The sequence below is a fragment of the Stegodyphus dumicola genome, chromosome 11, assembly GCF_044657685.1.
Source record: "Stegodyphus dumicola isolate Sdum_Otavi_A_Nest chromosome 11, ASM4465768v1".
In the NCBI taxonomy this organism is placed as follows: domain Eukaryota; kingdom Metazoa; phylum Arthropoda; class Arachnida; order Araneae; family Eresidae; genus Stegodyphus; species Stegodyphus dumicola.
Window position 1 is genome coordinate 25,379,432 of NC_140778.1, and position 14,879 is coordinate 25,394,310.

A 14,879-nucleotide genomic window follows, 5' to 3' on the forward strand; every position below is an offset into this window, starting at 1 on the left:
AAATAATGGGAATCCAGTTAATCCGTTCCGCACCTCCAAAAATATCAACATAAAAATAAATTTTTCTAATAAATAACACTGGTTAATAATATAACTGTAGTTAACATTTATGATAGCTTCCGACACTAACCTTAATTGCTTCTTGTTAATTCATGCCAATGACAACTTCTCAACAGCTTCTGGGAGTTTTAGACGGTGCTTGGAAGTAACAGTAACTCCTTTGCCTACATTAAGTTTCTTAATTTCTTCCTTGTTCAGGACAGTGCAGATCTTCGGTGTCAAAAAGCCATAACTCTTCGCTAATTCTATCACTCTTATGCCATGCTTATATTTATCTATGATTTCTTTCTTAATTTCAACAGTCATGGCTCTAATTTTTCTTTTGCAGCACTATCTGAGGTAACAGTGTTGTTCTTGGGAGGCGTCACGAAATAATTATTTTCACATTAAATGTAATAAACAATTAACTCACAAGTGCACAAAATCGTAGATCAAAGAACACCAAGTGATCTGACAAGTGGATTCCCTGAGTCGAGCCGGATCGGGAAATTGGGCCATGCTTACCAACAGCTTGGCTCGTGAAATACTTTCTTGTATTTCGAATTTCTTGTATGTAGAGGTGCTCTCTCGAATCTTGTATGTAGAGGTGCTCGTATCTCAAATTTCTCGTATATAGAGGTGCTCATATTTCGAGGTTCACTGTATTGTTATGAGCCATTTACTGTCACCCATTATTTCATTCCAGAATTGGGAATAAATACTATTCAAGAAGCCTAATACACATACAAACTGAACACATACAAACAAACTTGTTGAATTTCTTCGCCTAATGAAAAGCTGTAAAACATATCCTTGAACTGATTTTATAATTGATTACCTCCAGAACTTACTAGAGGCATCTATTAGAAACATTGCACAACACAAAATGTGAAAAAGCTGGGAAAATCAGTGGATTGGTGTAGGAAAATACACTGCCCGAGTGGTAAACGGACAAATAAAAAAAGTCCTTTTTTGGGCAAAACAGTTAAGTGCTTAATGACACTTCACATTATCATTCTGAAAGATCCTGTTGTTACTGAGATTTGTGAAGTCAAACGTTTGCAAATGGTCATTAAGCAACTGGACATAGTGCTTTTCTGTCAAGGGCTGTTTCATTTAACCAGAGAACCTAGTCGGTGCCAGGTAAACACCCTCCGTAATAGAACTACCAGTAGTTTCGCCATGTCTTGTTGATAAATTGGGTCCATGGACACATTTACACCATACCTAAATCCAGTTATTAGCTCATACAATTATAAATGTTAACTTTACTCATTTTGAGTCCAGTGCACATGTTTGCAAGCTCAAAAGAAGCAGTGAAGCCAACTCCAAGTGTTGTAAGTTAGGTATTTATTTTGTTGCCGTATCTTATCAACAGCAAATTCAGCTGCACCATTCTCATAGGCATGTCTCTAGAGCACTTTTCATTCAATGTGGCATTCAGTTTCTCTTGTATTGTTTCTCTTGTATACAGGGAGCTTCTCATCAGAGTCATTGGTGTCAATAACTCAGCAGATATGGGCAATGCAGTGTATGTTGTGGAAGTTGACAATCTTAAAACTAGTACTAAGCTTCAACTATTAAACCTCATTCAAACTTGATTAATTATTGCCAGATAGCCATTGTCACATTATTTAATTTTTTGCAAGAGTTTCATGAGTCCAACAAAGAGCACTGACAACCATCCGAGTCTTTTTATCATTTTTAAAATAATGTGAGCACCGTTTATAAATTTTTATATTGCCTTACCATATAATGGTATTTAAAAAAAACGTACATTGTTTCTTTCCATTTATGCTTTTTAATGTGCAAATAGTCAACAATATGCAGTTATTTTGATTCTGCTTCTTTGTCATCTTGAGCTTGGGGAGGGGGAAGAGCAAATTTAATTTTTTCCCTATAATTTCATTATTTATTATATTTCTTTTCTGATCATATATTTCTTTTCTGAAATATATTATTCATTATATTTCTTTTCTGATCAAAATGTCAAGTTCATCTTCTGAGCATTCTTCTAGGAATGTTTGTGTGCTTAGAAAACAATCTTTTGCATCTGTTATTATTCCTACAACATCTGTATCATTATCATTTGTTAGATGTTGTTTAGATTCTGAATGTCTATTTTTAAATTAATTAGCTGTTTTGTATTTGGAAATATTGAATGAAGAAAATTTTTGCAAGGTATGTTGATTTAAGTAGGTGCCTTCTGTTTTCTAGTGTGTTATGTTTATGTGCAATACATTAGATGTACAGATTTTTAGGAAAATCCATATTTTTGTTTTATTCCAGGATTAAGTGCATGCAGTTCCATTACTGTAAAATGAGAAATTTTGATCCTTTTTGATGGCATAACTTAGTCTATATTAGGGCAAAATTTTAATACAGTTTCGTATAAGTAAAATGTTATAAAAATATCATATAAAACATTTTTTCTGCGTTCCAAAGTAACTTATGTAACTGTTTTGTAGGTGGTGCTGCTGACAGAGTAATTAATCAAATCTTGACAGAAATGGATGGCATGAGCAGCAAAAAGAATGTTTTCATAATTGGTGCAACCAATCGGTAATTGAATCTTAACCATTCTATTCAAATATTTTTTCCTTTAAATTAGTATCAATAAATATATTTAAAATGCAGTCTTTTATTTATAAAGAAAGCAGGATATGTGATATATAATTTCTAACTCATTTTATACACTATGTAAGTATGTAACTATTGTATGAATTATACTTTATATTTACTAATAGTTTCTTCCATAATATATTATCATTATTATCATCATTGATTATTTTTAATATTGAAACCTTCTATTTGCTGATTTATTTTTTTCGTGAGATATGCAAAGCTAAAATCACATTCATTATGTATTTTATGTCACTTCATTTATTGTTCTCTTCTTATTATTTCAGTAATTTAAATCCATTTTACTGTTATTTTTCGTGAATAGACCATTTCATTTCTTCTGTATAAATTTTGTGGAAATATTAAATGCAGTAACTTACATTTTCTGCTCACAGGCCTGATATCATCGATCCAGCTATTCTACGACCTGGAAGATTAGACCAGTTGATCTACATTCCATTACCAGATGAAAAATCTAGAGAATCAATTTTGAAAGCTAATTTGCGAAAGTCACCTGTTTCAAAGGTAAGATTACAGTGAATAATGCCCTCTTCTTATGGAAAATTTCCTTCCCCTTAAAGATGAAAATAAGAAAGATCAACTGTTTATTTTATTATGTGAATATTACTTTAAAATAATTTAAAAATTATAAGACTTTAACAGCAATGTGAAAGCCAGTTCTGCTGCAACTCACTAGTATGTAGACAATGCAAAACAAATTTGAGGAAGGAATAAGTTTGCATATAAGCATAAAATCTGATATTCTTATTAAGTAAAACACTGACTGAGGTAAAAACTGTAGTTTCCAAGGAATTCCCTTCTTCTAATGGAATAATAAAGGATGCCCTAAGAATTTTGACATTTAGTGAATAGATATTTTGGTTTATATCTTTGGATTAAATAATGAAAGGGAAAGAAACTGAACCTTTTAACAGAAATAAGTTCAATCTTGTAATCAGTTTTTTTTTTTTTTTTTTTTTTTTTAAATAAAAACTCCTGATGAGAGTGGCACATTTTGCTTCAAAGTTTTTGCGAGCATCGCAAATTTGTTCATAATATTATCATTTTGCCCTCTTTATGATAACGCCGCGGCACGCAATGAATTGGAAGTTGATCTGTCAGCATTATCCTTATCTTCAGGGCAGATGTTTTTATTTTATTTGGCTTATAATTCCTTACCAAATGTAGTATTTCATCTCGATGTACTCCTTCTTTGATATGATTTAAATCAAGTTCCTCGTCATTATAATTCACTTCCGATAGTGAAGGAAGTGACAGAGAGGTTATTGAAAACGAAAAAATTTCGATTGACAAATTAGTCGGTATTCACGACACAGCAGTTATAGGACTTGAACAGCGGAACTTTGTAACTAAACAAGAAATTATGTCTGTTTAATAGAATTAAAGAGAAAGTATTAGCACAAAAAACGAAGCAACTTAAACAACTGACATTGAAAGAAATGTTTAATAAAGTAAACAAATAAATATTAAGCTTTTTCTTTTTGTAAGTTTTGATACCCTTTAGATCATAATTGTTCTTTATTTCATAAATTACGGTTTCATATTTTTAATTTTGTAATTTCTGCATGCCATCTTACCAGATTTAAACTGATGATCTATAATCCGGAATCGCCGAAGTCCCGACGAGTCCGGATTAACGACTTTTGACTGTATATGAATGCCAATCTTTCCGCTGAGCAGAATAAAAAAACACAGCAAAAATCGTTCGTGTAACAAATGTGTCTCTAAAATTTGCACTGTTTACTGATGAGAGAGCATGAGGAATAGCTTATTTTGTGCTCATTGGCTGATGTGTGTTTGATGATCAGCAATAACATCTGTTGTTGATAGACTTGTGGGTAACTTATTTTCATATATTTATTGATGTATGAATTGACTAAACCAGGAATTTCCAACTTTTTTCTGATATTGACCCCCTTTAAAAGAATGATTTTCTTCATAGACTCCCTTACTTACTCCTTTACGATTCCCTCTGTTATATACGGAATGTAATATAATCTTAATAAAAATAATTGCACATAAATAACTGAATGATAATAATTAGACTAAGAATATGAACAAAAGTTTTAAAGTAAATTATTTATTAAATTTATGTGTTATTATTTTTTTAATTATTATTCTGTATAAGTTTACAAATATACACAAATTTTCAGAAAAAATATTGCAGATTCTATCTGCATAGAAGCATGATTTTAATTAGAGTGATGGCTGTACTTGATGTATTGGTGCAATTGTTTAAATATTAAGCATAAAATTGCTGAATTCTTAAATAACCTTGTTCAAAAATATTCAGCCAGTTTCTTATATACTATAGTAAACTATCGACCTGACTAAAGCCTGCTTCTACTAGCTATAAGAACAGTGCAAAATCATTAATGTTGTTTGGTAACAACTATTGTTTTAGGATATTTCTCTGGACTTTAAAATTCCAAAACTCATTATTTTCAATTGAAACTTGTGCTTGAACATCTTTCTTTAATGCTGTCAACTTTTCTTGCATACCAAGATCAAATATATTGCAATTCAACAGGTCTATGATCCATACTGTCACATTCAAATTTTCAGTGTCTTGGAAGTGAACATCCAAAAATTTTACATATTGTGAAAGTTCAGTAATAACAGTTCTGATGAAGTTTTGTGTTCCCCTTTTTTATTTTTTTCCAAAATTTTATTATAGAAATCTTAAATACAGAATAAATAGCAGTGCTGTGATTTTTCCGAGTTTTTTTAGGTATCTTTACTCTAGTGAATTTATGGGCCAAGAAATTTAATTGATTTTAGAGATGAAGTATGTGAATTTAAACACAAAACTGATCTGTTTAACATGTTCTATTTTTAAGAAACCCAAAGGTAGTAGTTTTCAAATATTTTGTTGTCTGTTTTATTCACTTTCAATATTTATTGAAGTGGATGGGTGCACTGTTATTCTATCATCAGTCGTATAATTTCTTGCATATGCATTTTTTATTGCCAATGTCATAATACATTTTTTGCTTTTAATTATATTTCAAGACTTTTTGGGAATTATTTTCTTCATTAATTTGTGTAACAAATATGTTCTTTTTTAAATATGATTTACCTTCACTTCTAAATCGTGTCAGTTGGGTTTTTTAAGTGCAATTTCCCAAAAGCCTTGTTAACTTGAATTTTCAGTTAAAGTTTTCATTGGTGCCTTATATTTTAGCTTATTGAAGTTCAAATATATGATTGAATAAGTCAAAATTAAAATCAAGATTTTTGTGGATGGAAATTAAAGCATCTGGTGATTTTTCAAGATTCGCAATTTTAAATTTTTATGCTCAGAATTGCAAGTTTGTAGATTTACCAAAGATTACGTCAGAATTGTTGGATGAATACATTGCATATACCAATTCAAACTGACATAGGTAAAATCAGGTGCTTCAAGCTTTGTATCTGATTATCTAAATTGAATCTGAAATACATACTGTGCACTATCTGATTAGAAACTGTGATTTATAAACATCTGATTTAAGACAAAACCAAAAAATGTATTAATATGTGTTTCCCTGTTTAAGTGCTTTATTATTTTCATTGTTTATTGCTTTTACATTGTGCAAGTAAATTTTTAAAAATCTGAAATAGAAATAGATGGTTTAATATTTAAAAAATTTTCTATCATGTAGAATGTAGAGCTTACTTACATAGCTAAGGTGACCCAGGGATTCAGTGGAGCAGATCTGACAGAAGTTTGCCAGAGAGCCTGTAAGTTAGCTATACGGGAATCGATTGAAGCTGAAATTAGAAAAGAAAAAGAAAGACAACAGAATCCAGAGGCACCTGCAGCAATGGCAAGTTTATGGTCTTTATATTATTTTTCCAAGTCTGAATGTTTTTATTACAGTTGTTAAGTTCTGCATTTATGCTGTGTTTATTACTATGATTTGTTCAATAATTTATTTTATTGGTGTTTTCATGGTTTTCTGATCATTAGATCATTAAAAATATTTAAGAATAAATTATTGAAGGAACAGTGTAATGCAATTTGCAAAATTATACAGAGTAAAAATAAAAGCTGTAAACTCACTGAGAATGCAGTGATAAGGTAAATCCTTCCTAACACATGAGAAATATTGTAAGTTACCAGTATTACTCAGCAAACTCGTGAAACAAATAAGATTTGATTGGCTCTGACTCTCAGAATCATATTTATGTATGGTTTGCTTATCTTTTATAGAACCTCAAAAATGTTTTCCCAAAATTTTCAGAAAGTTACCAAGTTGGCAAGAAACTGTCAAATGTTGCCGACTTAAGTTTCTGTCATCAAAGTGAGCTTTTGCCCTGTTTCTTATTTTAGTTGAGCTCTTTTTTCCTGTGCAAGAAATGAACATTAACCTTTTGAAGATGGGATGGCCATTATAGTGGCCATAGAGTCCTCTCTTTGAAAAGACGGGGTTGTCCACTTTAGTGGCCATGTCTTTTTCCCCTATTTCCCAGGCTGAAAGGTGGGGTGAAATGTCAAATTTGACGCCCCTAGGGTTTTAACCCCTTATCTCTCAAAGGTCTTTCTTTTGCGACATAAATTCACCCCTCTGAGAATCCATTAAACTACACACAAGAATCTTTGTTGCAAATATGAGGTGATTTCTTAAAGTGGGGAAAGCATTCGGTTCAAGATTCCCCGTCCTTTGGTAGCTTTTACTGCTTCCAAAGCCCCCGGCCTCAAAAGGTTAAAGCACCATTTTTTTTTTTTTTTTAAACTTGTCGATTTACCAAGAAATCATTGTGCCTAATCATAATCCAAAAATATTTCTGCGAACAAGGAACAAAGCTTGCACGTCTGCATCGCTAACACTCGGACGCCCTGGCTGCAGCATGTCTGCCATGTTTTTGCATCCTTCATTGAATGCTTTCGCCCATCTTGCTACGGTTCTGTAAGACAATGCAGATTCCCCTCAAGCCTCTTGAAGCCTTTGATGACATTGTCATGCTGTATTACCTCTGGCACATTCAATTTTTATCCAACATTGTTGTTCTTGTTTTGAAAACATACTGACAACACTTACTTTAGACCGCGAGCTAATACAAGGATCTGTTCTTCCCGTCACTCTGCATGCGCGTGACGTAGGCAGGACGAGTCTTTTTGCTGAGAGGTAAGGTAGGTATGTAGTTCATGTGTGGTATACGCGATATTCTTGGGTTTTGTAGTGTAGCGTTTTTTAGCTGTGTTGCCACTATTAAAGTTCCAACCCTCATATTTAAAGATATTAAATAATGAAGAATCTGCATAAATGTATGTATGTTTCTCGCATTGTAATAAAATGACGGTACCTAGAGCCATCAAATTCTGGCCATCTGGAAGCCCTAATTAAAAAATTTTTTTATTATGTATTTCATATTTTGTAAAACTTTAAATGATTTTTGATTAAAAGAACTTGAAGGAAGCAATGGCGACTCTATTGGGGGGGGATCTAATTCTAAAGATATGCTCTTTTTAAATTTGTATTACTGATTAGAATTTTATGGTTTAAGTGCGAAGAACATGATATTTATTAAATAAAGGCAACACACAAAAGGTTAAAAAAAGAGAGAGAGCTGCTTTGGGTGTAATATAAAATCTGAAAACCTTTATATTTTTTTTAAATTCTTTTTTCTTTGCTTCTGATATTTTTCTTTCTTTATAGTTCCCTTCCACCTTAAAGTCTTTTGAATTTTTCACTTATAAAGACGACATATTTGAAAGCAGATGTATGGTTTACTAGAATTGATATAACAAATAGCTGTTATTTAATTTGAATTTTTGAATAATGACAATGAATGATTTAGGTTTGTGCTTGTTATTACTCTCACCACCTTCCCAACATCTCAGACATGTAATTGATATTCTGAAGTGCAGTGATAGAGCTGAATATAAGATTGTAAAACCAAAACAAATAGTTATGGTACGAACAGGTTCTGAATCCTGAGTGTAATTACCAGCCTCCACTTGGGGGACAAATCCCCAAAACTCCATATTATGGGATTTGCCCAACCGTATATACCTAAGTAAAGAGAGCATGTCTCTCTGTACAAAATGGTAACAGATCTGATAACTGTAATATGAAGGGTTTAACGTAATCCACATTCTATAATTATCAATACTGTCATATTTAAAAAAAAAAATCTTGAAATGTTTATCATTTCTTGCCTAAATTCAAATTTTTATCTTTCAGGATACGGACGAATTCGACCCGGTGCCCGAAATTCGTCGTGACCACTTTGAGGAAGCCATGAAATTCGCTCGCAGGTCTGTCAGTGATAATGACATTAGAAAATATGAAATGTTTGCTCAAACATTACAGCAAAGTAGAGGATTTGGATCTAGTTTTAGGTGAGTCTTCCACTGTCTTCCATACTTATTTCTGTTGCAAAGAGTTTAAAACATTAACAATTGCCGTAATTTCCGGAAGAAAGGCCGCATCAGCGTAAACGCCGCACTCGAGAAAAATGGCGGGAAAAAAAATTAAAATTACACAGAAACGCTGCAATAGATTAAATTGCGCATGACATCGTCGTGGACCGTATAGATGCAAAAACTCAACCTAAGTCCTGATATATGACATACCAGTTACGAAAAATGCATGAAGTGAAACCATAACTCAAAAATAAATTAAAGGTAAAAAATGTATAGCTTCTGTGCCGTTTAGAGACATTTTCAAAAATTTTCCGCTCCCTTCTTACTTCGAAACTATTCAACAAGTACTTGTACCCAAACTGATGGGATCTGTATTTGGCAGAATGCCAAGAAAAATCCATTCACGCTGAAGGGGAAATACATCAGAGTTCGTTATTGCGAGGCAGGTGGAGTCATGTCCATTGCAGAAAAGGCAGGGGTGGGGAGAGGATCGAATCACAGAGGAAAGAGACTATTCAAACTGATGAGAATGTTGATTTGAAAGGGGGAAGAATGTTATTGTTCTGAGATCTCGTTTAGGGTGAATAAGGCATGTAGGTCTGTTCAAGGGAAAGAATGTAAACAAAATAACGTTCGCAAAAAGCAACTGGATGGTCTTTTGTGTGGGAACAGCACCAGTCTATGCACAATGACAAGGCCATCCAAACTATGTACAGTGCACCTAAACGCCGCATGGGTGGAAACGCTGCACCTGCTGAAAATTTTAAACACGTAAACGCCGCGGTGTTTCTTCCGGAAATTACGGTATTTAGAATTTTGTAAGGAAATGCATTTACAGTGGAACCTTGAGATACGAGCACCTCTCTATACGAGAAATTCAAGGTATGAGGAAAGTATGAGCGAAAAATTTGTTTCCAAATATGAGCATTGACTGGAGGAACGAGCCAGCCAGGTTGTTGGTATGCGTGGAGCGTTTCCCGATCTGGCTTGAGTTAGGGAATCCCCTCGTCAGATCGCAGTGTGTTCTTTGACCTACGCGTTTGTGCGCTTGAGAGTTAATTGCTTTTTACATTTAATGTGAAAATAATTATTTCACAATGCCTCCCAAGAAGATTATTGCCTCAGGTAGTGCTGCAAAGAAAAAAAGAAGGAAGCTATAGCCGTTGAAGTTAAGAAAGAAATCATAGATAAGAAAATCACCCTATTAAAGCAGTGTGTGGGCACACCATGAACTTGTGTAATGAAAATGTAGTGTTGCATTTTAGAGGCATCTGAAAAAGGAGACAGAAGCAAGTGTTATAAGTTTTTGGTAAAAGAAACCTGCAACTAAAAGAAATTGATTCTGACTCAAAACACGCTTCAAGTGGGGTAAAATTCCCAAGAAGAGAGTCTTCCTGAATCAGAAGGGGACTGCCCTTTCTCAACAACCCTATCACCAGTCAGGATTTGCCATAAAGTTAAACTATGGTTATATTATTTACCAGGAAAATTGATTTTTATGTTGATATTTTTGGGGATGCGGAACAGATTAACTGGATTTCCGTTATTTTCAATGGAGAATTTGCTTCTAGATATGAGAAATTCACTATACAAGCTCAATGCTGGAACGAATTAAATTCGTATATCTCTAGATTCCACTGTATTTTTATTTGAGGCAATATGTCTTGATTCAGATTTTAACAAATACTGTAAAAATTAAAATATTTTAACGGCATTTGATAAAAAATATACTAATGCGTATTGTGGAATAAGCTGGTCTCAAATATTTGTAATTTAACTCTTCTGTTATCACACTACCAATTTACTTTTTGCACACAGTGGTACATTTTTGTGTTATACAATGTGTTCTTGTTTTATGTAGTGGTTACAATTCCACAAACTTTACTATCCCATCCTGTGTTAATTGTGTGTTGAATTAAAAAATTGGTTACCCTATATTTATGAACAAAACCCAAGAGGTAAGATTTGGGTGCAGGGAACAGCTGAAATTCAAAACCCTTGTATAAGCTGAATTTAAAATTGTCTTACAAATCCAGCTGCAGTCAAATTCTGTAACAAACACCTGAATATAACGAACAAACCATTTGGCACTTTTTAATTTTCTATACATTTAATGTCATTTTATGGTGCTATAGTGAACTTCTGAAGGTACGATTTTTTTTTCAAAATTTCTTCAAATTTTAATGAAAATATTATTAACCTTTAAAATCGTCCACATTTAGAATGTTGGAATCCACAAAGGAAAACACTTTATAATGATTTTCTTCGTGTTCAAACTCACTTTTCTTTGTTTTCTAAACAAAGACTGTGTGATATGTTGTGTGTCCAATCTAGGAAAATAAGGATGCAATAAACAAATCATAGAATATAATGTGGTATTCTTTGTATGCATTGCATGTGACCATTAAACAGAGCTCTATTCAGATACTATGATGAAAATTTTGATTCCTTTCACTATTCAGGGAAAGGAGTAGTAGTGTATCTTATGTGTTTGTGTTACAGAGCTCATTTGTCTTTTAGAGAATGAAATTTTTTAATCCATATTTCTTTCTCTCTCTCTCTCTCTTTTTTTTTTTTTTAAATTGTAAATGCTATCCAAATTATATCCTGTAAATGGGGGTTTTGCATTCTTTAAGCATTTTGAAATGCATAACCATACATATTCACGGGGACTAGAGACTAATTTTTTATGTAATGAAGCCATTTAGTCAATTATTCACTCAGTAAAGAATATAAAAACAAATAGACAGGGTGTGCTATTTCCTGTTACACATTTAGCAGCAAATTTTAAATCTCCATAATGCACTAAATTTCCTTGAACTTTATATAATGTAATAAATGTGTGTCTCTGACCCCAGGAAAAGGTTAAGTAAAAAACAAATTGATCAATATTTTTCATTATGAGTTTTCAAGTATATTGTCTCACAAAAGCCGCCGAGATAGTATAGTGGTTATTGGAGCCGATTGTGATACTGAAGGGCACAGGTTTAAATCCCAAAGAAGGCACTGTTGCAACTGTCCGTTCCTTCATATTAGGTAATAGTGGCCGCCTATTAAGTGCCTCCACAATAAAATGACCACCACTTCTGGCCTTAGGAGTGGCCAATGTCGAAGAAAGACGAGCCCACCATTCGCAAAAAAGTATAAAAGCATTTTTATGTTTTTGCGAGTTTTTTCATGTTTTGCTTTCTTATCAGGTCGGATATAACAAACCAAACTTCCAGTCCTTCGAAATTTGTCATACCAGGATTCATTGTATATATATTGTTGTGTTTTTTCCCTTTCCGACACCAGTTGTTCGTTTGTACGGGGTTCGTGAGGATTTGGAGTGAATAATGACGACACTTCATGATGAAATATCGAAACACACTTTATTGGCCAGTATTAATCAGGACAGCTCCAAAATCACTTTTACAGTCGTTGAACTGTTATAAACACGCTGACACGTTCAGTGACACAGCCTTCACACTGTCACACAATAACGGTGGAGACAGCTTCACTGCAAAGCAGCCAAGTACAGCTCCCAACTCTTCGGTTCAGTCGTTCTCGGAACTCCACGTACTCTCGAGACTCCACGCAATGCACTTGATGATACACAAGAGTATAGCTCTCGACTCAGCGCTGTCTAAGAGAAAATTCGACGATGCATTAAAAGACTGTCTTGATGCACTCGGCGCTAGACTTCGAGACACTCGCTCAGTGACTGACTATCAGCTCGCTAGGCGAGGCACTAACTGACTGCGAACCAGCAGGGTTTATATAGCTTTCAGCTTGTGTTCGAGAACATTCTGGTCTAAACCAGTAAGAATCGTTCCAGAAGGTTTTCCAACCGTCCATGGCAACCGTACCTTCCCTTGCTATTTTATGGCAACCCTAAAACTGCTTTGCGGGGAAGCCATTTTATTGCGCTTGGACATTTCATAGCAGTATGTATCTTCAAAAGTGCAAATAATTTGGTCATCCAGTTTGAAATGTGAGCTGAAGATGAGTGCTATTAAACTAACTTCTGTAATCGTGAAAGTATTAATGGAATGAAAAGGCAGTTTTGACATCATTAGTTTCCCAACTTCCCATGTTTTAGGTACTGTAAAGGCCCTTATTTTCACAGGTCCTAATTTTCACAAAAATGAATATATCGGTGATTTCGCGAGTTGAAAATATCGCGAATTTTATATGAACAGAACCGAAAGTTGAAAAATTTCAAAAGTACCTAAGTAAAGTTGAGAAAGTTAGAAAAAAAAGTATTTCACGAGACTTAAATTTTCGCGATTACGATAGGCTTGCGAAAATAAGGGCCTTTACAGTATTTCATATGTGATGTCTTTAGTTAGGCTTTTACTAGTAACATATTATTCTCTATTTTTGCTGTAGATTCCTATCTAAATATTTTTCTGTTAGTTTTAAACTTTATTTTTGCTGACCAACACAATGGGTAAAGGCATTATCTTTGAAGCAGCTGAGAGTGGCTAGCACAGATTCGGCTCCAGCAGGGATAGACTTCATAGAATCGCTAGGAAATGGTCAGTTAGATACTGGTATTAAAAATTTTGATGAATAAATGCTAGGATCAAATAAAATTTATTAATTATGTAATTTATAATTTCCCTTTTGGAAACAATTTTGAACTTTTATATAAGCCAGCCCCTGCAAACTACTGTAAAAAAGTGGTTAAAATTTCTTACCTCGTCAAAATATCCTTCAAATATTGTGCTTAAATTTGAAAATGAATTCTTTTCAGGTTTCCTTCTTCTCAGCCGTCTACCGGAGGCAGTCAGAATGTTCCTTCATTTCAAGAAGACGGTGATGATGATTTATACAGCTAAGGTTTCCTCATCAAAGTTAGCAGCATCAACATTTAATGACTTAATGATGGGGTTTCTTCAAAATTTTTTTCTTATGCACTGTTTCTACTGTATGCTCTTTCTGGAGCAAGTGATTCAGCTTTCACATTTTTATTGTCACCACTGAAATACATTATTTTATCCTGGAGGAAAGAACTTTGAAAAAAATTAATTAATGTCTCATGGTTTGTTGAAATGTTTTTGCTTGGGGAGAATGGCTCCCAGGATGCTGGCCCCTTCCCATGGTGCAGGTGGTCGTGCTTCGTGGACCAGCCGACATTGTTTTTCCTACTGTGTTAATTTTTTTCCCCTTTTTGTAATGTCTTACTTCACTGATTGATTCATTTGGCAGGACTTAAATTTTTAGCTCATCTATGACATATGTACAAATAATCATAGGTAATATTTTTTCTTTTCATTTCTGTAATCCTATTATTTTTTTGTTATTTGTATTTCATTAATGTGATGCAAATTCTGAAACTTTGTAAGATTCTTGAGCTTTGGTTAGAAAATAAACTGTAATATTGCATTGCTTTTCTTTTTAATTGGCTTATCCATTTGAAGGGTACTGGTATATGAAACATGCTAAAAATTAAACAATTTTTAACCCCTAAAAATGCTAACTTTTTTACACCGAAAGCTGTGCTCTTGAGTTTCTGTTTTTTTTTCTTTTTTCCCCCTCCTTCTTTTTCTTTTTTACCCCGATATACTAGGTGGCAGAACTTCTCTATCAGAGCCCAATATTTTTCAGCTAGTAATTTATCTTGTTCTGAAGTCTCATGTTTCAGAATTTATAAATTGTACTGGGTGGGGAAAATCTGCGAATATATGACGTATACAGGCTAGACTTAAATATATATTTACTGTATTTCATTCAAAACTGGTGATTAAAAGTAGATTATTTAATAATTTTTAAGACTACAGTCATGTGTCTTTATTGTCTTATCATGTGTCTTATCATCAGCCTTTATTCTGCAGGGAAGAGAGGGCTTATTTGTATTGCA

The 14,879-nt window shown here is 33.5% G+C and overlaps 1 protein-coding gene across 1 annotated transcript in view; it reads left to right on the forward strand.

Annotated features, from left to right (window-relative positions):
- The window catches only part of TER94 (Transitional endoplasmic reticulum ATPase TER94), a 95,012-nt gene extending 80,608 nt beyond the window's left edge, over window positions 1–14,404 (forward strand). Inside the window, exons 15-19 of the mRNA XM_085826600.1 lie at window positions 2,508–2,601; window positions 3,057–3,186; window positions 6,327–6,491; window positions 8,853–9,010; window positions 13,773–14,404. Of these exons, the coding sequence (XP_085682726.1) occupies window positions 2,508–2,601; window positions 3,057–3,186; window positions 6,327–6,491; window positions 8,853–9,010; window positions 13,773–13,857 (632 nt within the window). The 3' untranslated portion in view covers window positions 13,858–14,404. The remainder of the gene's footprint in view (window positions 1–2,507; window positions 2,602–3,056; window positions 3,187–6,326; window positions 6,492–8,852; window positions 9,011–13,772) is intronic.
- The last annotated feature ends 475 nt before the right edge of the window (window positions 14,405–14,879 follow it).